The 26,615-nt window shown below is 42.6% G+C and overlaps 3 protein-coding genes across 5 annotated transcripts; all 3 read right to left on the reverse strand.

Annotated features, from left to right (window-relative positions):
- Window positions 1–2,299: 2,299 nt before the first annotated feature.
- LOC136491030 (probable sphingolipid transporter spinster homolog 2) lies at window positions 2,300–14,599 on the reverse strand. Its single transcript, XM_066487233.1, has 16 exons — window positions 13,774–14,599; window positions 12,270–12,398; window positions 11,899–12,000; window positions 8,595–8,699; window positions 8,423–8,498; window positions 7,098–7,172; window positions 6,652–6,754; window positions 6,438–6,503; window positions 5,820–5,898; window positions 5,329–5,426; window positions 5,160–5,236; window positions 4,903–5,016; window positions 3,866–3,985; window positions 3,421–3,549; window positions 3,063–3,141; window positions 2,300–2,693 (listed from the first exon to the last, which is right to left on the reverse strand). The coding sequence occupies exons 1-16, from the start codon at window positions 14,109–14,111 to the stop codon at window positions 2,581–2,583; spliced, it is 1,803 nt and encodes a 600-aa protein (XP_066343330.1). The 5' UTR covers window positions 14,112–14,599; the 3' UTR covers window positions 2,300–2,580.
- A 4,659-nt stretch (window positions 14,600–19,258) lies between these two features.
- LOC136492086 (bifunctional nitrilase/nitrile hydratase NIT4A-like) lies at window positions 19,259–20,822 on the reverse strand. The gene is made up of 3 exons (XM_066488227.1): window positions 20,775–20,822; window positions 20,143–20,410; window positions 19,259–20,031 (listed from the first exon to the last, which is right to left on the reverse strand). Exons 1-3 carry the CDS (start codon window positions 20,820–20,822, stop codon window positions 19,448–19,450), a joined length of 900 nt encoding a protein of 299 aa, XP_066344324.1. The 3' UTR covers window positions 19,259–19,447.
- On the reverse strand, window positions 20,511–26,550 carry LOC136491031 (uncharacterized). Of its 3 annotated transcripts, none has more exons than XM_066487236.1 (4): window positions 26,520–26,550; window positions 26,284–26,416; window positions 24,964–26,132; window positions 20,511–20,979 (listed from the first exon to the last, which is right to left on the reverse strand). In XM_066487236.1, the coding sequence occupies exons 3-4, from the start codon at window positions 25,322–25,324 to the stop codon at window positions 20,834–20,836; spliced, it is 507 nt and encodes a 168-aa protein (XP_066343333.1). In that variant the 5' UTR covers window positions 25,325–26,132; window positions 26,284–26,416; window positions 26,520–26,550; the 3' UTR covers window positions 20,511–20,833. The 3 variants fall into 3 exon arrangements, with proteins under 3 accessions (XP_066343333.1, XP_066343332.1, XP_066343331.1); XM_066487235.1 differs by having other exon boundaries at window positions 24,964–26,138; XM_066487234.1 differs by having other exon boundaries at window positions 24,964–26,416.
- Between the last annotated feature and the right edge of the window lie 65 nt (window positions 26,551–26,615).

Here is a 26,615-nt window from a genome sequence, read left to right on the forward strand (position 1 = left end):
TACACATTTGTCCTCAAGATTTCAGCAAACAAAAGTTTTACTACACCTCAGTATTACCAATGTCAAACAAAATTATCCCCTCTATTTATCAGTAATACGTCTTGCAAAGAAGATATGGTGAAAGGTATAGAAGATATAGAGCAAAGAGGACCTGTAAAAACTTGCAGGCTCACTCAACTGATGGCGCGGAGCCGCGCTGGTTTTCTAGTATGTGATTAAAGGGGAACACATTCAAGATGAACCATCAGCCTTAGCAACATTAGATTTTGTTGCGGTGGAATTGTCTACATTCAACCAGAACTTGGTAACCCAACTGCAAAATCTAATAGCTCAACTTACACCCAAAATGACATTGTCAGCAACAGATTCTAGACGAACCATGTACATTCAAGATGAACCTAAGAACACAGAAACATTTTAAGTCTTCCTCATCATGGAGTAGTAAAACTAAGCAAAGGAAAAATCACTTCCTCGTCAAGGAGCTTAGCTTCATAGCCAATTCTCAGCAAAATCAAATGAACCATGCCACACAAAAAAGGTCGAGTTCTCTAGTGTAAGTCCAGGACTTCTATGGTTCCAATACAGAAAATTCACTCCCAACATTCACCACATGGTGACAGGACTTTGGTTGCAACATAAGCCAAGAGTGGCTGGCGGCAGTGAAGCTATGCCGGCCACAAACATAAATGCATGATGCAGAGCAAGAGGCAGGCAATGGCGCATAGGATGAGCCCAAGAGGTAACATAGGATCCAAAACATTAAAGGCACAAAGAGAGCTAAACTGAATTACATGTCAACAATCTGAAACACGTGGAGATATCAAGTCCATACCCAGTCCATAATCTAAAGCACGAGATAATAATCTGAGACAACAGTTGATAGTGCGGGCTCCTGGTTCAGAGCCAACTGCAAGACGAGAGCTCCAGTTCGTGGTGATGCCAGTGCCGCGTCCACCCTGCTCCAGCCGCTCGACGACCGGCGTGTTCTTGTCCCGCGACGCAGACACCAGTGCCGCGTCCACCCTGCTCCCCGCAGCACCCACGATCTCGCGCAGAATGCCGGGGAAACGCTCGCGGCAGGCAGTACGCGCGCCGCCGAGCGTGAGGGCGATCACCAGCTCCTCCTTAAGGACCACGTGCGAGGCGCGGTCCTCGTCCGACGACCCTGCGGCGAGGCGCTCGTACCTGGCGTTCCACTTGTCGGATCCTCCAGACACTCGCCGAAATAGTAGATTAGGTGCAGCAAGTAGTACGGCGGGGGTTCGGACGGGTGCTCCCGCGCCGCCTCCATGGCCTCGTCGAAGCGGCCATCGCGGGCGGCGAGGAGGGCAAGGAGGAGGCGGAGGTCGGCGGCGGCGTCGGTATCCCCTTTCTCCAGGGCGGGCCAGGTCGCGCTTGGTAGAGCGGGTGACGCCGCGGATGCGCTCGCCTGTCAGCGGGGGGCGCGCGGAGCACCACAGCGGAAAGCAGCGCCTGCGACGCCTGCAGGACGAACTGGTCGGTACCCTCGGCGTCATCGAAGATGGGGATCGGCGAGGGCGGCGCGACACTGGTGCCGGTGCAAGAACGGAGGAGTTTTAACACGCTGGGGAGGGTGACAACGGCGTCTTCGTGCAACTTCCGTTCCACCAGGCGGTTCAGCAGCGTAGTGATGAGCACCTTCTTCACGACGGACATGTCCCCGTCAAAGGCAGTGCCCCGCAGCTCTCATAGATGAACATGAGGGCAGAGGATGCCACCGCGCCCTGGGACCCCGCGACGGCGTCCGTTGCCCCGCCGAGCGGGTGAGCCAGCGGTCGCCCTGGTCGGGTCGTCCAAGCAGGTCGCAGACCGCTGCAGCGGCGAGGCGCGGCCCGAGGAGGTAAGGGCGTTTCTCGGCGAGGCGCCCAAGGGTGTCGAGCGCGTCCTCGAAGCGGCCGTCCACCGCGTCGAGGAGGGCCATGTAATGGCGCCCAGCCTGCACGCCCTCGACGTCCCCCGCAGCCGCCGCCGCCGCCACCGCCGCCGCTTGAATCTCCGGGGCGATGTTCCAGCAGTGAAACGGGCAGAGTATAGTTCCAAGGCAAAGCTTCGTACTGCCTTTTTTCCAGGAAAAAAAATATAATTCTAGTACAATTTTAGTTAAAATGTCCAAAGTTCGACTAAATATATAGTTTAAAATATTAATGCTTATGACGTCAAATAAGTATATATTGATCAAAATATATCCAATGAAACTTATTTGATATCATAACTATTTAATAGTTTTTTATATGTAATTAGTCAAACTTAGGATGCTTAACTTACTACTAGAATTGCATTCTTTTCCGAACAAAGGGAGTAAAATTCTAGCCATTAAGTTCTGTCATGTTACAATCCGAAAATGTTTTACATTCGTAAAAAAAAATCTAGCACTCTCTCTGTTGCCTGTACAAAAAAGTATAAATAAAAAAAATAACGCAAAGCAAACAGACCTCATATATGTACAGGTACAGCCAACGGGCATGCAGATTTACATTTTACATGTTGCTGGCACAAGGGAAATACTACGGACTAAGACTGCCCTTCCAAGAAATAAAAAGGTTGCGACTTGCGCAGATTTTAGTCAGATGTCCGTGGCCCGTCGTTTTCATCAAGCAGTGGCCTGAGATTGGATCTCTCAAGGCCATGCTCGCTCTCTTCATTGAAACGATCGACGCTGGGGACAAATATGCCTGCAAAGACAAGATCATCTCAACTGTAGTTGAATTATCATAAAATGCAAATCTATACAACAGGTACTAGTACTGACTACTAAGCATTGTGGACGACGACGGGGCTTTAGGTGGGGAATTTTAGTTGATTCATGGAAATTACATAGTATACTTGGTAGAATAGGAATATTCAAAGCATACATTGTTGATTGTAAGCATGCAATTATTTTTTGGGTGAATTGATGCTAAGTAGCAAGTGGTCGTAACATCAAAATGCTCCTAAAGTGGGATAATGCTTGGTGAAGGCTTTTCATCAGCATGGGAAAGTCTGAAAGAAAAAAAGAGAACCTATAATTGTGACACTGTAGCCTATTATACTATGAAACTTACCAATGAACCAGAACACAACTGCAGCGAAAAGGATGGATGTCAATATAAGAGCTGTGGCCCTCCAGTTATTGATTTTGTCCTGCATAAGGTTCAAAAGTATCTTTCAAGGAAAAAACAAAACAAAAGCATATTAAGAACATCCATGCAAGTTTTAAGTGTGTTCCAGTGAGACAATAAAGCCTATCATGTTTCGCACAGAATCTGATAGACCGAAATTTCAACAAGTAATTGTACTACACAAGGCCAATCTCATATTCATGATGGACCTATATTTAATCATGTAGAAGGAAAATGGCAAGTTGCGGATAGTCAGTTTGCTAACTAGAATGCACCATCAACAATAACAACGAAGAAGCACCTGAAGAAGCCCAACAAGAGGTGAAGAAGGCACATCGCCAAATATATGGATTGAAACAGTGGATACAGCCATTGCCAATGGCCGCAAACGTGGCTTCACGGCGTGAAGGCATACAAAATTTACAGGTGCCTGCAAGTCAAAAAAAATTAAGCATATGCAGAAGTTAACTAGGTGCATGTATTTAAATACACTGAAAAAAATGCTTATCTGTTCAACAGCGTGAAAAGTAAATTAATGCAGAAATGAGTTTGCAACGTTTGGCTTATAAGCCGTACTTTTTCAGCCAACGAACAGTATTTTTCTCTCACAACAAATCAGCCAACAGTACTTTCAACCATAGCTTATCAGCCAAGCGAACAGGGCAAAAGCAATTGTTTGCTTGTTGCACCAATACACGTGCAAAAATTACCATTCAGGTAAATACTGATATTAACAAAGCAATTACCTGAGTCGCGAAAACTGAAAGCTCCCCAACGGCAAAGGAGGGTATGAACCCATAAAGGCTCTTGAAACAAAAAGCACCAAAGCAGAATATTGCCCCTACAAATGTTGCGCCAGAAAGAAGCTGCAAGAAAAGTCTCATGAATCCATGGAAATAAACATAACACATTTTGGGGGTCAATGATTGAAAGTGGTACACAAAATGACTTAGTTAAGCTCTATTGCCCAAAACTAATGATTCATACGCATTTTGGGGGGTCAATGATTCATATACAGTGCTCAGTAGTTAGTACTCCTAGATACTAGTGCGCCCATGTTAAATATCACTGTCTGGTTTAGAAACAGGAATTTGGCCCTGCATACATAATGTTACTGTAATCACTAAGAAACCAAATAGGAACAAGAATGAAGACAAATTGGCAAGCACTTACCCTAAGGCTTTGTTTGGATGTGCATGTATCTACCTCAAACCACATGTATTGAAGTGGATTGGAGTGGAACTTAGTTTAAATCCATTCCAATCCACTTCAACACATGTGGGTTGAGGTAAATACATGCACATCCAAACAAGCCCTAAAGTGAATTTACAATAGTAAAAGTACATAAATTGAGTACTACTTCCTCCGTTCTAAATTATAAGTCGCTTTGACTTTTTTGGTACATCCATTTTGCTATGCATCTAGATATAATAATATGTCTAGATACATAGCAAAATGGATGAACCAAAAAAGTCAAAGCGACTTATAATTTGGAACGGAGGGAGTATATGCCCTACCCTTAGTAAATGTTCAAATGGTAAATACATGAACTGATTATTGTATGCCATATACAAAAATGGTAAATTCACAGACATTTGAGGTCAGCAGTCTACCGGACTCATGCAAAAGCAACTTCAAAGCATAAATTAAGGCTGCAGAGAAAGTCAGCTTGCAGCCTACTTCATAAGTTAAAAACAAAACAAAGACGCATTTTGAATGGACAAATGTCAAAGACAAAACTGTGTCATTAATGAACATATTGAAATATATAGTATTTTATTACCTTGAAGGCGTTAGGAATAGTAGACCCTATCTTGTCAAGGATGAAACCTCCTGCTAGTGTTCCAACAACTCCACACACTATAGTAATTCCACCAAACATAAGATCTGCACTCCCCTGATGTTCAAAATTCAACATGAAAAGTTACCCAGTGAACAAAGAATGTACTGAGTTGTGATGAATTATATGAAATACAGCATTATAATAATGAACATATATGCTAAGACATTGCCAATGTGAGTTAAAGACACGGCATTTACCATATTGTAGATCTCTTGACCTGCCTTTGGGCCCCAGTAGGAATAAGCACCAATGACAAAGTTGTAGGAGATATAACCTGAAATAACGTAGGTATAAAGTAAACTCCAAAACCATAAGCAGAGGTACCAAAACAATGGAACGCATAAGACAACAAGAGGACAATCTAACCTAAGACAACAATGACAAAAACCTTCTCTTGTAGTAGTTCTTTCATATCTTTGCTGAAGCGACCAATTTCAGTCATGAGACCGTGGCAAAAACTGGACCTGGAGGATCAAAATAGGAGTACTGAGCCTTTATATATCATTAAAAGGTCCAGAAAAGACCTTTATACATATAACAGCAGTAAACCAGCAAGTTGGTTACTTGTAATCACTTTAAATAGCTAAGACAATTATTTTTATACACATGTACAACTGAGATAAATCATCATTTTAAATATACTCCCTCCGTTCCAAATTATAAGACATTTTAGCTTTTCTAGATATACATTGCTTTAACTATGTATCTAGACATAATGTACGTCTAAGTGCATAGCAAAGTCTATGTATCTAGAAAAGCCAAAACGTCTTATAATTTGGAATGGAGGGAGTACATTGTACAAAGGCAATACATATGAAACAAACCAATATTTCAACAATTGCAGAAAAGGTTCTTACAAGGAGAGCTTTTGTGGAACCCTTCCTGAAAGATCCTCGATTCCATCAGGCAAAACATGCTTTGTCCCATTATTATTATCTGGAAAGAAGAAATCAAATAGACAGGAAAAAATAAGGGAGAATTACTGAATTAGCCATAACTCAAGAGGAGGCAGCTTCTACTTATCATGAACCATGTTGCATAATAAAACTAGGCCTTAGCAAACAGGCTCTAGCCGTATTGAAAAGGTCACCAAGGAAACATATATATAACTTGGTTGATAATTCTTCCCTAGAAATACAGCTACCATTTTGAATTTTAAATACAAGGGAAATTTAAATAAGACAACGTCCTTAGTAAAACACCAGTCTTATTCTTCAATTATTTATGTTATGAAAATATTTGAGATGCTTATGAATGCCAACCTAGTTCAACTCATCATAGAATTACTTCTCTGCAACTCTGAATTGTTTATTTAACAAAGATGGACAGAAGCACGAGAAGATGAGAAAATCCAAAGAAACTTCAGCAATCAGCATAAAGAACAAAGGACTCTGATCTAGAGTACTGTTTCTATTGCTCTATCAAAAAATTAAATTGCATTCAAGAACCGTTAGTTGTCCAGTAAAGGCACATACTTATCTGATCTTGAACCTCAGGATTAAGCATCTGGCCATATTCTTTTCTTGTGTTGTGAGCAAATCCTGGTAAAGAAAACCGCAGTCCCCAAAGAGGCACAAAAGGTGAAGAAAATCATGTATCACAGGATGATAAATACCAAGCTGTAATTTTTAGTGCATACTGGTATTGTTTGCTCATGAAATAAGAAATGCACAGAAGAGAAAGCAATACCTTTGAGGTTTAGTGGCTTTATTACAAAACCAAGAATAACAAAAGGAACCATCAATATTGACTCTCCCCAGAAAGCAGCACGCCAGTTCAGATATTTTCCAACCTGATGAGAACATATTTTTTTTAGCCTGATCATGCAAACTGACAGTATAGTTTTGCAAAAATAAGCTCAATAATAAAGAATGAGTTCCATTCTTTTAATGATCATAAAGAAAAGATAATTTATAGTATCATTTGACTCCCAAAATCAGTAATTCAGTATCCATTTCCACTGTCAGAAACAAAGAAGCCATGGAAAGGAAAAGAATAGAAATTTGATGGGGTATGTAGTGGGCAGAGAAGCCAGAGATAAGATTGCGATGATCAGGTACTTCATAAAATAATTCTAAAAACACTTGTTACTCAAACTAAATAACAAGAAAAACAGAGTTTATGATAAGACTTACCAGTCCGCCATAAACATAGCCTAATGCTATCCCAGTTGGTATACACATGTAGAACATACCAAGCCATGCTGTTTTCTGGTAACAATAAGTAGAAGTCATTAGCTGATAAAAGACATGACGAACTATAAATAACAGTAAAAGGGCGTACCCAGTGCAGAGAGCTCCCGCTCTGTGCGGGGTCTGGGGAAGGGTGTCAGTGGCAAGCCTTACCCTCGCCTGTGCAATGCGAGGAGACCGCGACTCGAACCCGGGACCTTCCGGTCACAGGCGGTAAGACTCTACCGCTTGCACCAGGCCCGCCCTTCTAAAAAAAATTATAGCATAGCTTGATGAAAGAATTGTTTGAATTAAGCTTATGCACAGCTTGGTGTTATGGTGTAAATGTCGTGCCCCGTAGATCCATATATATATCCTACATGGCCCGAACCCAACTTTGGACAAGCCTATCCATAGGTACCAGACCCCCTGGACATTTGTTCTTGAATCATACAAAAAGGCAAACCTAAAGTTACACAATTTCACTATCAAGTGTGGGATTAAACTCCCTGCAGCTAGACACAAAGGCAATTATTTATTTTGGACATGTGTTCTGCCTATAAAGGTATGTTTCAAGGTGCAGTCACTTTCAGGCTATGGGAAAGAATTCGGAAGACCTGGGCGCCTGGTAAGTGCAGGTTCTGTATGTGGTTGGTGGCATACAACAGATACTGGACTAAAGATCACCTTGCCTGACGTGGTCTCCCTCATCCCGAAAGGTGCCCATTATGTGATTAGACTGAAGAAATGCTAAACCTGCTCGTCACTTGCGTTTTTACCCGGCAAGTGTGGCTTTGTCTCCTGCGGAAGGTTGGTTTATAATCCTTGTCTCCACAGCCAGATGCCACCTCTTTTGCATTGGTAGGCTTCTGTCAACGAAAGAGTTGATGTCCAGGTCCGTAAAGGCTTAAATCCGATCATCATCCTAGGAGCATTGGCAATCCGGACTCACCGCAATCAGTGTGTTTTCAACGATGTTTCCTCCTATCTGACTGGTGTTGTGTCTCTAGCTTTGAGTTGAGATTCTGGAGTTTGGACAGGGCTTGCGGTGTGTCTTATATCTCCTCACCCCCACCACTGTGGAATCTAATGATCGATCAGGGTCGTTTTTTCATGTTTTATTTTCTGATAGGAGTATGTAATCTCCCTCTTATTTGGAACCGGACGGGCTTTAATCCCCCTCTTATTCTTATTGATATAATGGTATGCAGCTCTCCTACGTGCTAAAAAACAAATTGGATATGTGTTACAGTAAAGAAATCTCAAGGGCAATAGTGCAACAACAGAACCTGAGCTACTGGTGCATTGTCATCAATGAATGGAGCCGCGAGACTTATAAATGAAGCTTCGCCAACACCCACAAACCTGAGTATCAAAGTTTTGAATAAATGACCATGTGATTAGAAGAGTGGCAATGAATCTTTCTTAACAGATACTTGATAGAAATGATAAAGCACTTACATGCGGCATATAGTAATTGACCAGAAATCAAATGATACCCCACAACCAGCTGTTGCGATAGTCCACACTAACAAGCCAACACCAATAAGCCTGAAAGGATTATATCTGCAGAGAATGGAAATAACTGGTCACAAGGGAAAAACTAATAGCACTCCAAAAGGTTGGGGATAGGGGAGTGAGGGGAGGGAGCATGAAACACATTACAGCATTCGGCCTCCATTGCAATACATACTTGTTACTGGTTTACTATATTTTTAAATCTGTACTCACTCCCTTCCAAAATGTAGGCCGTTTTGTTTTGACCAAGTTCATAGAAAAACACACCAACATCTACAGCATTAAATTAGTTTCATTAAACCCACCACTATATGTGTCTTGATAATGCATTTATTTGGCATTGTAGATTTTTTTTTAAGCTTTGTCAAAGAGAAATTTGAGTTAGGAAAAAAAACTAAAATGACCTACATTTTGGGGCAGGAGTGGTATGTATTTAAATGTTCTTATTGGTAATAACTGCTGCTTCAAGCAATGTGCTTGATTTTTCATAATATAACTATATAAAGCAGCTCTAGAGTTCCACTGGTAACTGGTAAGTGTGTTTCATCATCCAGTTTCAAGTACCATGTTGTCACTTTAGAGAACTCTATTGAGGCCTCTAAAAAGAGCTAAGAATATAATTACAGCAGAGATAACACAGTGGTGAAACCACAAAACGACAGTTTCTTTTTGGTCATTTACTTTTTGTTGACCAATGACTTCGGAGTAAATTGGCATTTTTTTTCTCGAATACGCAGGAGAGCTGCGTATCATTGTATTATAGAGAGAAAATAAAGGCTCGAGTACATTACCAACTCATGCCGGTACCATACATGAGAAGGTTGGGACACTTACAACATTATCACCTATGAGACATCTGACGACCGACAACCAGGCACCTAACCAGATGTCCCTACCCCATCTAACCGAAGTGTTGGAGCTTCTTAGCTCCAGCCAAGCACCACAGTTTGTACTCATCTCTAAACTGTCTCAAGACCTCGTTAACGGATGGAGTAGCTCCATCAAAGACACAAGAATTGCGATGCTTCCATATCAGCCAAAATGTCAGAATGATTAGCGAATTAACCCCTTTCTTGTACTCCTTCTTGACTCTATGAATGCACTTGGCCCACCAATCAGCAAAGCTATGTTTGTTCTGTTGTGGTACTGCTTCATCCATCTCCATAGGAGAAAGGATGCTGAACCATATTTGACGTGAGAACACACAATTAGTGAGCAGTCGAGCAGATGTTGAATAGTCTCCTCCTCTTGGTCGCATAATGGACATCTCTCCGGATGTAACAATCCTCGGCGAGCAAGCCGATCCACTGTCCAACATCGGTTTCTGATGGCGAGCCAAATAAAAAATTTACATTTTCCAAGGGCCCATGACTTCCATAAACGTCGCCAAGGCTCAAATGTCACCGAACCATAGAAGAAAGCTCGGTAGGTAGACTTAGCGGAGTATGTTCCAGAGGCATCAAATCTCCAAATATGTTGATCATCATCCTGGGAGAGTTGTTAATTAAAACATATTCCCTACGTCCCAAAAAGAGTGTCATTCTAGCTTTGTCCGAAGTCAAACACTAACTTAAGTTTGGCTATTTTATAGAGAAGATTATTAACATTTATGGCACCAAATAGATATACTATGAAAATATATTTCACGAGGAATCAAATGATACATATTTTGTGTCATAAATTTCTTTAATAACTTGGTCAAACTTAAAATGGTTTGACTAAGGACAAAGTTAGAATGACAGTCTTTTTGGGATGGAGGGAGCACCAAGACACTAGGTACTTGGTTGTGGATGGGAGCTGGCCATCCACTTTTTCGTGGTGTTTGGTTCAAGGACAGATGGAAAGGGCTATCAGTTCCAACTTATAGGGATATTCCTCAATGATGCTGAATGAAGTGATCTATATTTTTTTTCCTAGATGAGGCCATCCTCCATGTCTAATATTGATCACTAGTGATAATTCGTACTCCCTCCGTTCCAAATTATAAGTCGTTTTAGCTTTTCTAGATGCATAGTAAAAACTATGTATCTAGACATAACCTATATCTAGGTGCATAGCAAAAGCTATGTATCAAGAAAAGCCAAAACGACATAATTTGGAACGAAGGGAGTATGATGTATTACTGATTCGTATTTATTACTGTGAGATCATATTGATAGGCACTCCTTTCAGTCACAAACAAGTCATGTTTGAGGTTGGCTGAAGTTAATCCTTCACGAACAAGTGATGTTTGGAAAAGATGACTTCAAAAGGCCCCAAAGAGACACTTATATGTGGCTAGAGGGAGTATTAGTGCATTGAATAGTGGACAATGATGTGTCTATTGATAATTAGCATGTTTTATTCTTAATTAATAATTATCACAGCAAGAAAAAATAATAAGTATTTGTAAGCTTTGTAAATTGTAATGTTAACTACTCCGTCCTAATATATAAGACGTAACTACTTTTTATTCGAGTCCCATAATAAGGCGTGCTATGTCTAGATAAGTGTACTCCGATGTAGTACCGCAGTAGTACTAGTGTTTTGAGAGAGAGAATTAAATACGTTCCTTGGTCTTTGAACCAGAGGTGGTTACGCCTTATATTCTAGGACGGAGGGAGTATTATCATATCATCCACCCTCATCCCTCCAACCGTACAAAAACTTGGCTTGTCCCATCCACCCTACCAAACAAAAGACTTGGATGTCCATATTCCTAAAAAGTTGGATGGCCATATCCAACCCAATCTTGGCCTCAAACCAAACACGGTGAATTATGGTGTCTGGTTTGAGTTAAAAGAACTAGGCATAGATTAGATTCCTAAACATATCGACAACTGCACATGCACATTGCAGTACATAGCTAAATGCAGAGATGTTACATTTAATCTAAATTGTAATCATGAAATTTTCTGCCAGCATGTGAATCATAGAGAATGGTCGCCCTAATTGTTCTCTTCAAACTTGAGGGAGATACTACGTACTGAAATGATCCATTGCCATTAAATACATCGTAGACCCAAATTTCAATTCTATACACACAAACCCAACAATAAAACAAAAGAAACTGCAGATGAAAGAGAGAAAAATGATGACAGGTTTAGCGTTGAGTTTGAGTAGCTAATAAAATTTAGAGTTTTTGTGCTTGTTGATTCATTTAAGTAGTAGCAGTGTGTTGTGCATGTAATGCTACCAAAGCTGCAGACTGAATTTAGCATTCAGGAATGTTATTATATTTAAATAGAATAATAAAGAGAGAGCTAACCTTTTTACAAGGGATGCAAATATCAGTGAAGACACCAACAGTCCAACCATAAATGCTGAGGACAACGAACCATCTTCAAGATTATTAAGATCGAAGTCCCCTCTGTAGAGGCAGGCATGGTAAGACAGATACTAAGTAAATGGAAAGAGGTAGTGCTAACATATTGCATCTTAAGGCAGTAGACAGGTGGTGGCTTAAGTAATATAAAAAAATGACAGGATAGGAGGGGAATCGTTTCATCAGAAGACAATTGCATAAATAACTTTCTGGTGATCCTGGCACTCATTTTATTTCATAAACAAGTATATATCAAAATCACTTATATCGTATAAAATCCTACAGTTTGAGAAAAGAATTCTTGTAGAACTTACTGAATTCCTGAGCCTGAGGTGCATGTGCCACCAGAACAACTTTTGCGGGTACCATTGACCCCATTACTTGCTATTGCTCCTCGATCAACATAGTTCAGCATGTTGATAATGCAGAACATGACAAGTAATCTGCATGTGTAGAATAATGATCAACTTAGTACAAATATAATTTGAAGATACATATATGCTGAAGTAAACCGTGCTAATACAATCTACATAAAGAAGAATTTGTACTAAAGACTACTCTCTCCGTCCCAGAAAAAGTGATGTTTTGGGATTTTTCAGACAGATTAGTGGAGAAGAGAAATGTCCCTAATACCCTTAGTATGTCACACATAATTCCCTTAAAAGAAGGGATGTCGCCTGGTTTACTTCCTAATTAAGGCGCGCTGCATGTAAGCATGCAGATATTCGAGGCAGGCAACAAACACCAGTGCATCTTAATTGGTAATTTGGTGCCGGATCTGTGGGCCAACAACGTGTCTAAAACTCAGAACATCATTTTTTGTGGGACAAATTTTAAATCGCAGAACATCACTTTTTTGGGGGGACGGAGGGAGTAGATAACAGTTGATTGTGGCAATAAGTCATGTCAACCACCTTCCCTCTAAATTGAGATAAGATTGAGCTTGAAAATTGAATAAAATTCTGCGGCATCCTGGGCATATGATTTACTTATAATTACTAAAGAATCAAATGAGAGGCAGTGACCATACAGCAGAACCACATTTTCATATCAGATGCTCATATGACCGGAGGACAGGTGGACAACCAAATAAACAGCTCTCCAGCTTCCATCTCGATAATATTGGGATCCAAAGCTCGCCCTGCCTCAGCAGAATATATAGGCAATAGAAGGTACAGCTAAATTTAACCTATCTGGCTATCTCGCTGAAAAGGGTTGCCAGCTGTTGCCTAATAAAACAAAGTGCATCGAGCCAACACTGAATTGAAAACGCATATTCATACCACGAAAGCAAGCAAACGAGGAGAAACGTAGAAATTCGAAAACTCCAAGTCACGAATGGAACAACCAGAGCGACAAGCAAGTTCCGAATTAACTAATGAAACATCGTTACACACCGCACCCAATGATTTGTTGCTCCAATTTTTTGAACTACTATAAACTGATATCTCCGCCGGCCTGCTCAGATCCCACCGCAACTTGGACATCGCCAGAAGCTCAAAAGTTAGAAACATAATCCCGAGCAGCTGCTAAGCACCCCAACAGCTCGCATGAGAGCTATCTCTAGCACAACACATCGAATTGGAGCTCCGGAGATCCCAAGTTTCTCAGACCAAGCAAACTAAATCCCAGTACGACCGATTAGAGCTCCAGAGACGCAAAATTCCTCACAACAAGCAAGCAACCAAATCGCTCAAACCCGAGGCCAACACCGCCGCCAAAGCTCCTCAAACCAGATGCAACAGAAACAGATCAAGCCTACCACAGCCGAGTCTACGACGATGGTACTCAATCGAGCTCCGCTACGGGTTGGGTTACCTCTTGGGTGTGAACCAGGAAGGCTTGTCCCCGGCTCCGTCACCGTCCCGGTCGCTGGTGCTCGCGTCCAGGCCCGTCTCGACGTCCCGCACTACGGTGACCGCCATGGCCTGCACACCTGCTGCTGCTGCTGCTGCCTCCGCCTCCTGCTTAGGCTCCTCCGGCCCCAGCACCGGCACCGGCTCCTGCTTGGCCTCCGCCGCCGGAGTCGCCGCAACGGGAGGAGGAGGGAGGGAATCGGAGGCGGAGTCGACGGGGGAGCCTGCGACTCGCACCACGACCCTGGCGTCGGCGTCGTCGCTCGCGTCCTGGACTGCGGCGACGGGTGATCCGCCCATAAAAATATGGGCTGGATTTTGACTTGGGGCAATCGGTTACCGCACGGGATTCGTCTCGTGCACGGTCAGGATCCCAGCGAAATATCTCATGGGTCCAAACGGAACGGATAATGCGTTGCGTCGCGCGGGGAGAGGGTTTGTTTTTGGTTTGCTTCGTTTTTATAGCGGATCAGCGGCGGGCGGCTGAGCTGAATATTCGGTGCATATATTGATATGGGGAAGAAGAGGCCGCTGTCGTTTCGGCCGGGAGGGGAAGGGGACGACGCGGCCGTGGAGCTGGGGAAGGGGACGAAGGCGGGCTACGGGAGCACGGGTGCTGGGTGTTGGCTGCCGGCTGGTAGGAGATTCCTTCCTCTCTCTCTCTCTCTCTCCCGAGCTTGGCTTCGCAGTTTCGCACGCTGCCCTCCGGCCTCCGGCGGCGTGGTACCAGGGAGACAGGCGCTAGTGGACGTGCGGGGCACGCGGCGCGTGGACCAGGCTCATGGACAGCCCGCTTATCTGCCCCCCGGTAGCTACTACTTGGACGCTTTCTAATGCGCGATTGGTAGCCGAAGTTGTTGCAAACAACGGCTGATCTTTGATTCTACGAGAATGCACGTTTTAGGCCTGGTTCAGACGGAGGTTAGGAATCAGTATTTGATATTGTAGCATTTTTGTTTGTATTTAACAATTATTGTCTAATCATGATCTAACTAGGCTCAAAAGATTCGTCTCGTAATTTACAATCAAACTGTGTAATTAGTTATTTTTTTTATCTACATTTAATACTCCATGCATGTGTCCAAAAATTTGATGTGATGAAAAGAGAGTGAAAAAACTTGCAATCTAAACAAGGCCATATTTTATTTTCAAAAAACATGTATATATAATAGTAACTATGCGTACTAGTAGAATAAATCCTACTCCAAGATGGGATCCTTTGGAACTTAAGAATTTCATTATTGAATTTCAAAAAAAAAGCTACTAGAAAATATGGACAATCCCCGCTTTTTAAAGACCATAGATTTCATTCTATCACTCTATTCGCTCGTTAGTTTCAGCCAGACTTATTTAACCAGCCAACAATATTTTTCTAAAAAAAAAAAACCAGCACCAGTCGGCCGGGGAACAGGCCGTATATAGGAGTAAATGTGACAGGCTGTGTGACACCGTTGCATCGCGATCGAGTGGTAGCAGTGTTCCGCACCTGGTGCAATGATTGTGAATTGGACTGTCATCTTCTGTGTTTTACTGGCTTTTACTGCCCGCCTTGAACTTGTGTTTTGGAAGCATTTAGCGCGGTGTGTGGGCCTGGCCGCCTGCTTCGCAAAAGGTTCAGGAGGGGACACGCTGCTTGCGGCAACATCCTTGCTTTTTCTTTCTTTTTTTATTATTTATTTATTGTTACCTGCGACCTTGGACCAACGACAGGGGAGGGAGATTAGCTCCTTGGCTGAGGCCATGCCCATGCCTTGGCCCCCTGGCCTACAATTATTCCCAATCATCCCTCAAGGCATCAATCGGGATCTTCCTCATGTCTCGTGCTGCCAACAGTAACAGCCGTCCCTTTCTCATCGTGTCATGGTTTTGAAAGTACTGTTTTAATAATTTATTATGAGAAAAAATAATATTCATTGGTTAAAAAAAATACGGCTTAAGCATGGCTGGGTCCATGGCCGCTGCCGCCCACTCGCGTGAAAGGGCATTTCGGAACGAGATGCACAAGGACGGAGGTTGGAATGGCGAAGCTTGTTTTTCGGCTCCATCTTCTCCAAGCGGCTCCGATCAGCATGGTTTCACACTTTCACGTCCAAAATTGTTTATCCATAGACCGTTTGGTTGGCGCTTGGCAGGCACAAAAATAGCTCTTGAAGAAGTACCAAACGTACCCGATATGTAACCTTTTCAGTTCTGGAGCCAGTATGCAATTCGAAGCTGCTACGTCGTTGAACAGTTCCGCTCCGTGCCGTTCGCCGTTCGGGCCGTGCCTTGCAATGGCCCCTGGGCCGTGACCGTCAATGTTCAGTTTAAAGTTTGAAAGGCGTGCCAAGCTTTTATTGCGGACGTGTCTAAAGGCCTCTAAAGATTTTTCCTAGTGCGGTGAGGACCGTGAGAGGTTGCTTTACCGCTGTTTAGTTCACCCCAAATTCTAAACTTTGCCACTATGTAAAAAGAAGATTCTCTGTTACATCAAATTTACGGTACATGCATGAAGTACTAAATGTTGATGAAATCAAAAATTAATTACATAGTTTGGTTGTACTTTACGAGACAAACGTTTTAAGCCTAATTAGTCAACAATTGGACAATTATTACCAAATAAAACCAAATGCTACAGTGCACTACATAGTGCTACAGTAACTTGGACGCCGCCAATTTTGGGACCTAAACGAGGCCATAGCTCACAAATGATCACTGCACGAGACATACGTGCTTTGGACACGAAAAAGTGCTGCTGCTCCTGTAGAAAACATGCGCTTCATCCGTCATGGAGTGGGCGACGTAAAATTGTAGCAGGTGAGCTCCAGGACCAGGAGTCACGCCTAAGTTATCTACAGGCTACCAGTTACCCGTTTGTTCTGTCTTCCACTCCACTTCACCATGGCGTGGCCCGTGTGCTTTGCTAACCAAACTCGCTCAGGATTTGAGATGGTCCAAATGTGTCTTTGATTGACACCGAAGTGCACTACACCCATCGTTTCGTCAAAAGAAAAAGGAAATACACGACCCATGCGTGCATGATGAATCTACGCTTTGTGTGCGTGCATTCATATGCAACCACTACAAAAACGGCTTATGAGACAATTGGCAACATGGTCAGTCTCTAGAAATATTTTTTAGAAAATAAAAAACTTTCATAAAAAATTAGCAAAACTAATTTTAATCACATGAGAAGACCACCATAGAAGTACTGCTCATGTAATGTAAGCCCCCCTACTACCACTCCGCGACACCGTCCTCTGTGACAATACTGGATGCTATTAATTTTTATTAACTTTATAAATCTTGTGTTGTATATTTGACTCTTAAATTATTTTAAAAGAAATTTTTTTGAACTGTAGAGTTTTAGTTCTCACCGAACACAACTTTGTTGTAGGGTGTCTCTCCATCTAAGCTCGTTTAAAAAAAACTCATGAAAAGCTGAGAACTTATAAAATATAATTTGAGACCCTAAATGATTTTAAATGAAAAAAAATCATCAACTGTAAAATTGTAGGTATATTCAGTTCTACGACTTTGATATGAATTTTGTCTTTCGACTTTATTTGAAAAGTTATGATTTTTTGTGTTGCTCCTATTTTTAAATGCGGACCACATTGCTAACCATCTCTAGAAATCCAAAAACCTGATTTTCAAAAGTATCCTCTATTTTCAAAGGTTGTTCACAAAAAATCGCTTCTAGAGACGACCGGTGTTGTCAACAACCTTTGAAAATAGAGGGTACTGTAGAGACGAGTGGTATTTAAAAAAGTTTTCGAGATGGTTTTTTATAGAGCAGCATTTGCCTAAAATATAGAGCGCCTTTGAAAATCGTTTCTGGCATAGTGATCTGTTGTCTCCTCTCTTTTTTCTCCCATCACCTCTTTTGCAAGGGCTTTATATCAACTATTAATATATATGCATCTAGAGGATCTAGAGCGCCACACATGGCGGCCATCACTGAGGGCAAAAGACGCTTTAGCTAGATTATGAGCTTTCGACATTGTTCTCCTTTCCTTCGTGGCAGAAGCTTGACTGATGCAGAGTTGCAGACCTGAGCGTTCCAGGGGCTGGCCAGGCTTATTGGGCCTTTTTCTAGTATCTAGGATATAAACATGTGTTGTTTCAAGTTGGCCCATGATAATTCAAGGTGCGTACTCCGTATACCTGATGCTGCCAAACCAGGCTCACTTTTATGTAGTACTGCCAGATAGGATCATCAGTTTTTTTTTGAGAAACACCGCTCTTTATTAATTATTAATCAGCTTGGAGAGCAAAGTTACAAATGCCTTCTGGCGGTGAGGTCAACCAAACTCTTCTACCCAAATAAAAAAAGACAAATCCTCTAGCTAAAGAGTGAGCATCCACATTGGAAGTTCTACTCTCATGAACAAAAACAAAGGGCTCAAGAGATCGCGCTCCTACCAACCCTATAGATGGTCAAATGGGTGTCATGGCCCGATACGGCGCAGACATGGTCGGTAAGAGTAAGTGTCATGTCATGGCGTGCCGCCCAACATGCTCAACTTATAAGATCCAAACGCGCCACTAGACAAAGTTAACCGTGGCGTGTATATAGCCTGGTGAGCCTATGGGCTCTGCATTCATCTTATTCGGACAAAAGAATTTTAAAAAATCATCAGAAAAAATTACAAAGCTCATAGATCTCACGAATTAATCACAAGTCCGAATTCATACAACCACAAATCAATCACAAAATAGAAGAACTTGCCACGGGAAAGCCATGGATCCTATCGCACGTGCCTAGCCCTTGTTTAATCATCTCTCACTTAGTTTAGACTCACTTCGAACTTCTCGCTCATACTCATGTTCTTTCGGCCCTTGGTAATCATCTTTCACTCAGTTTAGAGTTATAAAATTTTTTGTGGTGTGGCACCATTCATGCTGTGGGCTTGTGGCCAGGCCGACCAAGCTTAAGCCCATGCATATTGCGACTTGGTATGCACACGTGTGACTAGCTTAATTTCTATCCTTTTTTTCACCTCTCAACTCAATATATAAATAGCCATGTATTTAAGTTAAGTCAATCTCCAGCCAATTCTTCCTATGATTATATTTTATTGCAGCTAGCATTTATTATTGGCATTAGGATTTCAAAAAATAAAGTTGGATCATGTCCAATTAAATTCAACATGATAGCTAGCTCTATATGACCATACAACATGATGTCATATTTGCTAGTTATACAGATGATGAAGCCTTTAATTTGGAGAAGCGGAAGTGTAGACCACAGGGAGCTGCGGCTGGTCCTTGACGACCAAGGTCACCTCGGGGCGCGAGGAGTGCCCCACGACGTCGAAGTCGAACTTGGGCCGCGTCGCCCGATTACTGTTGATCACTGATCACTGTTGAGCCTTTAATTTCGTTTATATTTGGTAATAATTGTTCAATCGTTGACTAATTAGGCTCAAAATATTCGTCTCGTAAAGTACAACCAAATTGTGCAATTAGTTTTTGATTTTATCAACATTTAGTACTCCATACATATACCACAAGTTTGATGTGGCGGGAATTTTTTTTTTTTTTTTTTTGCATAGTGCCCACTGAAATCTGTACACGGCACACAGAGACACAGCGAACGTGTCAGCGCAAAGACGTGCGGTGATGAAGAGTTGGTTCTCGATCCTCAATACTAGCTACGCACCTAGATCGGCCGTGAGGAGCCCCTCGCCGTCGTACTTTGGTCCTGCGAGGACGGCCCCGGACGGCGAGACGATGACGCTGCCCCCGCGGCAGAGGTCGTCGTCCGGCGCGGGCTCCTCGTCGAACCCGGTGAAGGCGTACTCGGGCGGGGGCGGGTAGTCCTTCCTGCGGCAGAACTGGTTGGCGGACAGGAGGAAGCACCCGCCCTCGTGCGCGACGTGCCTCACGGACGCCCGCCAGAGGTCGGAGTCGTCGGCGGTGGGCGCGCAGTAGATCTCCATGCCCTTGCCGTAGAGCGCGGCCCGGGCCAGCGGCATCTTGCTCTCCCAGCACACGAGCGCGCCGACGCGACCGATCGGGGTGTCGTAGAGCGAGAGCGTGGAGCCGTCCCCGCACCCCCAGAGCACGCGCTCCAGCGCCGTGGGCACCAGCTTCCGGGGCTTCCCGAGCAGCTCCCCCGCCGGGCTGAAGAAGAGCACCGTGTTGTACAGCGTGCGCCCGTCCCGCTCCACCGCGCCCGTCACCAGGTACACCCTGTACTCGGCGGCGAACGAGGCCAGCCGGTTCGTCTCGGGACCTGCGTCGGTCGTTGCGCGGCCGCCATGTGCAACGACGCGTCGGTTGGGGTGTCACGGATTCTCACGTTCGGATGTACACAAGTTGCCGGTGTTTTCGGATCAGAGCTTACCGGGGACGTCGATGGCGGAGGCGCAGTACTTGCAGAAGAGGTCCTTCCCCTTTCCCCCCTTTGCCTGCGGGGGGGCGCCTATGGTGACTCCGAAGTCGCTGCCATGGGGGAAACCGCCGACGAAGACTTCCGGGAACAACACCAGCTGCGCGCCCTGCTTGGCGGCCTCTGCTATCAGTTTCTTATCAGTTTCTTCGCTTTCTCTGAAGAAAAAAACAGGTTCAGTAGCAGTAGTAGCCTGGTTCTGTTCAGAGACCAAATCCTCTTTCTACGTCGAAAGAAATCTACGTCTTTCTTTTAAAGAAGCGGCAGGAACTTACCATGATAATAGTGATAGAGAAGAAGCGAAGAAATCAAACGAGATGATATTGTTTATTGTCCAAGCTTGAATCAAACAGCTTGTTTTTTTTATGCGAGGAACCTCCCCATTCCCATTGCATAACAACGGAAATACAACATTTTTAGAGTATTACAGAGCAAATAAAAGACAGTTAAGAAGACGCCCATATCATCCTACGAACCATCGCCTGATTCAGACGACTACCAAGGGATCTAAACGTTTCTGAGAAAGACTTATGCAAGAACAGACTTGCAACAAAACAGGGCTGTGTCTACATAGTTTCTGGCAGAACCAGCACAAAAAACAGCCGCGAACCATCAACTCCAAGCTTGATGGTCATCAGTACACCCTTCAATCTTGTTGATCATCGTCTTGTCCATCCTTCAGCTGAGGAGGTCCTCGCTTCATCTTCTTCTTTGACGTCAGGCTCACCGCGATCGCCAGCATCGTGTTCACTCCTGCTTCCAAGGCTTCCTTGTCAACTCCCAAGAACAAACCTGCCCAGTAACCCATGAGCGCACAAGCATAACACACAATTGATGCAGGATTCGTCATAGCTTTGCCTTCAAAGCAAACAGAGTTACGTGTCTTCCAGATGGCCCAACAGACCGCAGCAATACCCAACGTATGAAATTGCTTGCCAGCAAGCAGCCATCGTTCACACCAAGCCCAGCATTGATTAAGAGATTTAGGGATATTGGTAGCACCGATAGCATGCGCTACAATTGCCCACACGGCTTTAGCAGTGCTGCACTGAAACAAGAGATGCTGAATGTTCTCATTTTCAGCACAGAAATAACAGATCGGTGAACCCTGCCATTTCCTTCTAATCATGTTATCCTTTGTGAGAATTGCATTATTCATTGTGAGCCATAGAAAAATCTTGATCTTGGAAGGAATTTTTCCTTTCCAGATCATTTTATGATATGGACCAACATCACTTATGGTCATGGCCTTATAAACAGATTTAACACTGAATTTCCCATTAGTGCCAAAACGCCATTTAATCACATCTCTCTCATCTGGTAACTGAATATCATCTAGTTTACTAAGAATGGTTAGCCAATCAACTCTTAAATCATCTACCAACCATCTAGTAAAAGTCATGCTGTTTATATCATTTTTCAGATGAAAAACAGTTAACTCAGGCTGCTCACATATCTTAAAAAGCTCAGGAAAAAGAATACAAAGAGGCTTAGAGTACAGCCAAGAATCCTTCCAAAAAAGTGTATTCTTACCATCCCCAATCTCGATTTGTCTACCTTGAAGGTAAATGTTTCTAATCTTGAGGAGGTCAGACCACATAGCAGAATCTGTTTGTCTGTGATTCACAGTACAAACAGATTTGCCTTGAAGATATTTAAATTTGATGATCTACTGCCATAATCCATCTTCATTTTCTAACTTCCACCACCACTTACACAGCAGACTAATGTTCATCTTCCTAACATCCTTTATTCCCAGCCCACCTTTTTTCTTGTGTTTACAATTTTTTCCCCATTTTACCAAGTGGTACTTTTTCTTGGTGCCACCACCTTGCCAAAAGAATCTTCTACGAATCTTATCAAGTTTATGAACAATGGTTTTGGGGAGTAGATAAATGGACATGTGATATATCGGAGCATTGTTTAAACTGGAATTGATCAAAGTTGACCTACCAGCTATCGACATTGTTCCACCTTGCCAAATATCGAGCCTTTTAGCACTTTTTTCAACCAAGGGCAACCAATCACAGACATGAAGCCTGCTAGGACTAACTGGTACTCCAAGATATTTCAAGGGAAAGGTACCAACTTGGCAATTAAAAATTTCAGCATAATATTCAGCCCAATTCGCTTCATCGTTAATTGTCAGGATTTCACTTTTGTGAAAATTGATTTTAAGACCTGCCATCAATTCATACAGATACAGTAAAAGCTTAAGGTTCCTAGCACCATTAATGTCATGCTTCAAGCAAATGATAGTATCATCGGCATATTGAAGGATAGCAACTCCCTTATCTACAATATGATCAATCAAGCCACTAAACAGACCATTTGCCTGAGCTTTATGAACCATCCTAGTCAATCCATCAGCCACAAAATTAAATAGAATTGGGGACAGGGGGTCACCCTGTCTCACCCCTTTGTGACTTTTTATATAGGGACCAATGCTATTATTGAGCTTCACACTAACAGTACCCCCAGTGACAACTTGCTTAAGCCAGCTGCACCATTTTTCACAGAAACCTCTAGCTGCTAAGCATTCAAAGAGAAAGACCCACTTGACTTTGTCGTAAGCCTTTTCAAAGTCTAATTTCAGAATGATCCCAACTTGTTTTTTCCTCTTGGTCTCATGTAAAATCTCATGTAAGACCATAATTCCACTCATAATGTTCCTTCCTTTCATGAGGCTGTTTGATTAGCATGTATTAACTTTTCAGCCACCTTTTCCATTCTTACAGTTAATGATTTGGTAATCAATTTGTAAAGGCAATTAAGTAGACAAATAGGTCTGAATTGCTGAATTTTGCAAGCATCAGGTACCTTAGGGAGTAAGGTAATAATACCATAGTTAAGTCTACTGATATCCACAGTGCCTTCATGAAAATCATGGAACAGCTGCATAATATCATCCTTGACAAAACTCCAGCATGTTTGATAGAATTCAATAGGAATTTTGTCAGGGCCTGCTGCCTTGTTTTTTTTCCATTTGACAAAGAGCTTCTTTTACTTCTTCTTCAGAAAAAGGTGCACATAGCAAAGAGTTATCCAGATCAGTAACTTATTCTAGGTCAGCCCAGAGGGAACTATCCAAATGGATATCATACTCCTCCCCAGGACCAAAAAGCCCGGCATAATATTCTGATGCATGTTTTAACAAATTCTCATCTCCTTCAATGATATTGCCATCATGTTCAAGTGAAAGTATGGTGTTCTTTCTTTTCCTGCCATTGGCAATTTTGTGGAAGTACTTAGTATTGTTGTCCCCTTTCAACAACCACTCCTCATGACACCTATTGTGCCAGTATGCCTCTTCTTGATCAAGAAGTTTCAGATTTTCTTGGATTAACCATGATTTTCTAAGCATTTGTTGATTGGTTAAACCATCCAATTCCTCAATTGCTTCTAACTCCCTAATCTCTTCACTCACATTTTTCCTTTGTTTTCTCAAATCACCTTGAAGATTGAAACCCCAGCCTTTGAAGTACTGTTTTAGTAGCTTCATTTTTTGCTGAATTTTATCTAAGGCAGATGTAGCTCTACAAGGTTTCAGCCAAATTTTCTCAGCAGCAGTGATGAAATCAGGGTTAGAAAGCCAGCTTAATTCAAACCTGAATTGGATTGATTTGGTGTTCCTATGTTGTCCAGAAGCTAAAATTAAGGGGTTGTGATCAGATACTTCCCTTGGAAGTTTCCTGACCCAAACTTGGGGGAATAAATCCTCCCAATCTTTTGACATCAAAATCCGGTCAAGTTTCTCTAAAATGGGAATGTCTTGATTATTGGACCATGTATACATGCCACCGATCATTTCTATTTCCCTTAACTCATGAAAATCGATGAGTGTATTAAAGAGGTCAGAGAATCTCTGTACCCCACACAACCTATTTCTTTCATTTGCATATCGAATAATGTTGAAATCGCCACCAATTAAGATGGGATCAGAATTGCTAGAACAGAAGGAGGATAATTCAGCAAGAAATTGTAATTTCTGATCATCACGTGCAGCCCCATACACAACGATTAAGTTCCATTTTAACTTGTTTATTTTATCCCAAAGATTCACCTGTAGCATGAATTCCCCTTTTTTGAAGGATCCAACATCATAGAATTCTAAGCGGACACCCACCAAAATACCCCCAGATTTTCCTTTGGCAGAATTGTATAGCCAGAGATATTCTTGATGAGGATCAAATTTTCTTAACAGACTATCTTCACAATCCTTAACCATAGTCTCTTGTAATCCAATGAAATGGAAAGAATATTGATAGATGAGATCTTTGAGAAAAGTGGCAACGCCCTTCTTCTTGAGACCTCTACAGTTCCAAATCAATCCGTGGATCGTCATTTATGATTTTTTGTCTTGGATGAATTAGAGGAGTTAGCCCTACCTCTAGGTTTGTGCAAGCCAGGATTTTCCTGGTCTGGCTTCCTCATTTTAGAAGTGGGGGAAATCAACACTTTTTTCCTATTTTCTCTTCTTTTTCTTCTGGATTCAACAAGAGTGAAGTCATCTGTATCAGAGGACTCATCTTGCATCCATTCCAAGGCTAGAGTGTTTTTGTCAGCTTGCATAATCTCAATTGATTCAGTTTGAGATTCTGACAGTTTTTCAGATTGTTTTTTTATATAAATCACTTCTAGCTTTCTCAAGATCTTTAAGTAAATTAAACGTGTCAAAATCATTTTCATCCAGTGCTACCCCCATATCAGCAGTAACAAGAACAAGTTCTTCTATAGGCAAAACAGAGAAAGAATTATAATTCGTTTTGGGGTTACCTTCCAAGTTCCTTTTCTGTGTCACCATCTTAGTCTTTTCCGAAGTAGACATGGTAGTAGTCTTCTTCAATCTATCACTTCTTCTTCTTTCATCTTCTGGGGGGATTTCCAGCTTCTCCTGGCCCAACTCAGAGGTGGAATTGTTTGGAGCAATGGTAGAGAGGCCAGTCATCTTCATAGGTTCATCACTGTCCAATTCAGTACTGCCTTGAGTATTGATGATGTTATCCTCAGTTATAAAAAACTCAGGGGACTGAGAGATCACACGAGCAGTATCACAAATATGAACAGAGTCATTATCCTTCTCTCCCAGTGCACAGGAAACATCTTTGATATTCATTTCAGGAGCCATATCCCTCATGATCCAGAGCTGTTTAGATGACTCACCCTATCCATCCTTCATATGGTCACCCATACCAGCAAGATGACCAAGTCTTTGAGAGAATGAATCGCTATCACTGTCTGAATCTTCAAAGGTCTCCGGGATATGTACCTTACCATGTTCAATATCAGCATTATCAGATCTGGTATAAGCCTTCCTAGCATCCTTCATAAAGCCAGAATAAGATTGACCTCTATTGTCCATTTTAGGTGGGGCTGAGTAGATTGCTTTCTGTTTACCAGCAGCTTTTGCATCCTCCATATTTGCCATGCCATTCTAATTCTGCCCATCATTAGTACCTTTAACATATCCATGATCAGGTTTGGATTTCTTAGCAGGAGGATGGTTTTCATCAGTAACCTTGATCCCACTTTTGAGCATTTTCTCAGTTCCTTCTATCAGAACTTCCCTTTCGAATCCAAAGTCCATCAGATACATCCCCAGTCTACTTTCAGCAGTTTTAGGCACTCTAGCGACATCCCTACAAGCAATTCGGAGTCTGACATAGTCATAATTGAATCTAGATTCTTCATCAATTTCAATGACTTTTCCAACCAAACCCCCAACCTTGGCTAAAGGTCTGACTGAACGCTGATCAGTAGGGATCCCAGTAACCCGAAACCAAGCAGATTGGAGTACTCCTTTAGCACCAACAGCAGGAGACCATGCCTCAATTTTGATCAGAGCCTCATTTCTCATAGTTAAGTTCTTGACCCGACTCCACTGATTGGCCATATTAGCAGTTGGAAACCTCAACAAGAATTTACCATCTCCCACCTATCTAGCCCTCCACCTCCAGGCATCAGAACCGATTAGACTCATGAATCAAACAGCGTGTTTACGAGATACTTATACTACTGACATATAAACGAAGAAGTTTCTGCGGTAACGTTCCTGTAGAGTGAAAGCTCATTGAGAAGCACCGAGTTGGCACGTACCGATCGTGGCAGAGGTGTCGAAGAAGACGCTGGAGGCCTGCACGACGGTGGCTCTTACGATGGGGAAAGCCGCCGGCTCGTCTCCGGCGTTCATGTCCACCTCCACCAACCCCTCCTCCATCACGCACATCACCTGCGCGCCGACAGTGGCCAAAGAACTGTTAGCAGCAGATTGGGGAAGGGATAGAGGAATCGGAATTGAGGAAGGCAGCACAGCAAAAGGGTCAGGAACAGACGATGAATCTTAGTTGCAGGATAATATGTTTGTTACAATGGTTGATGACCCCTTCCACGAGAAGGTACTGCCTATATAGTAAGACGCACACACACGC

Source organism: Miscanthus floridulus, chromosome 11, assembly GCF_019320115.1.
Source record: "Miscanthus floridulus cultivar M001 chromosome 11, ASM1932011v1, whole genome shotgun sequence".
In the NCBI taxonomy this organism is placed as follows: domain Eukaryota; kingdom Viridiplantae; phylum Streptophyta; class Magnoliopsida; order Poales; family Poaceae; genus Miscanthus; species Miscanthus floridulus.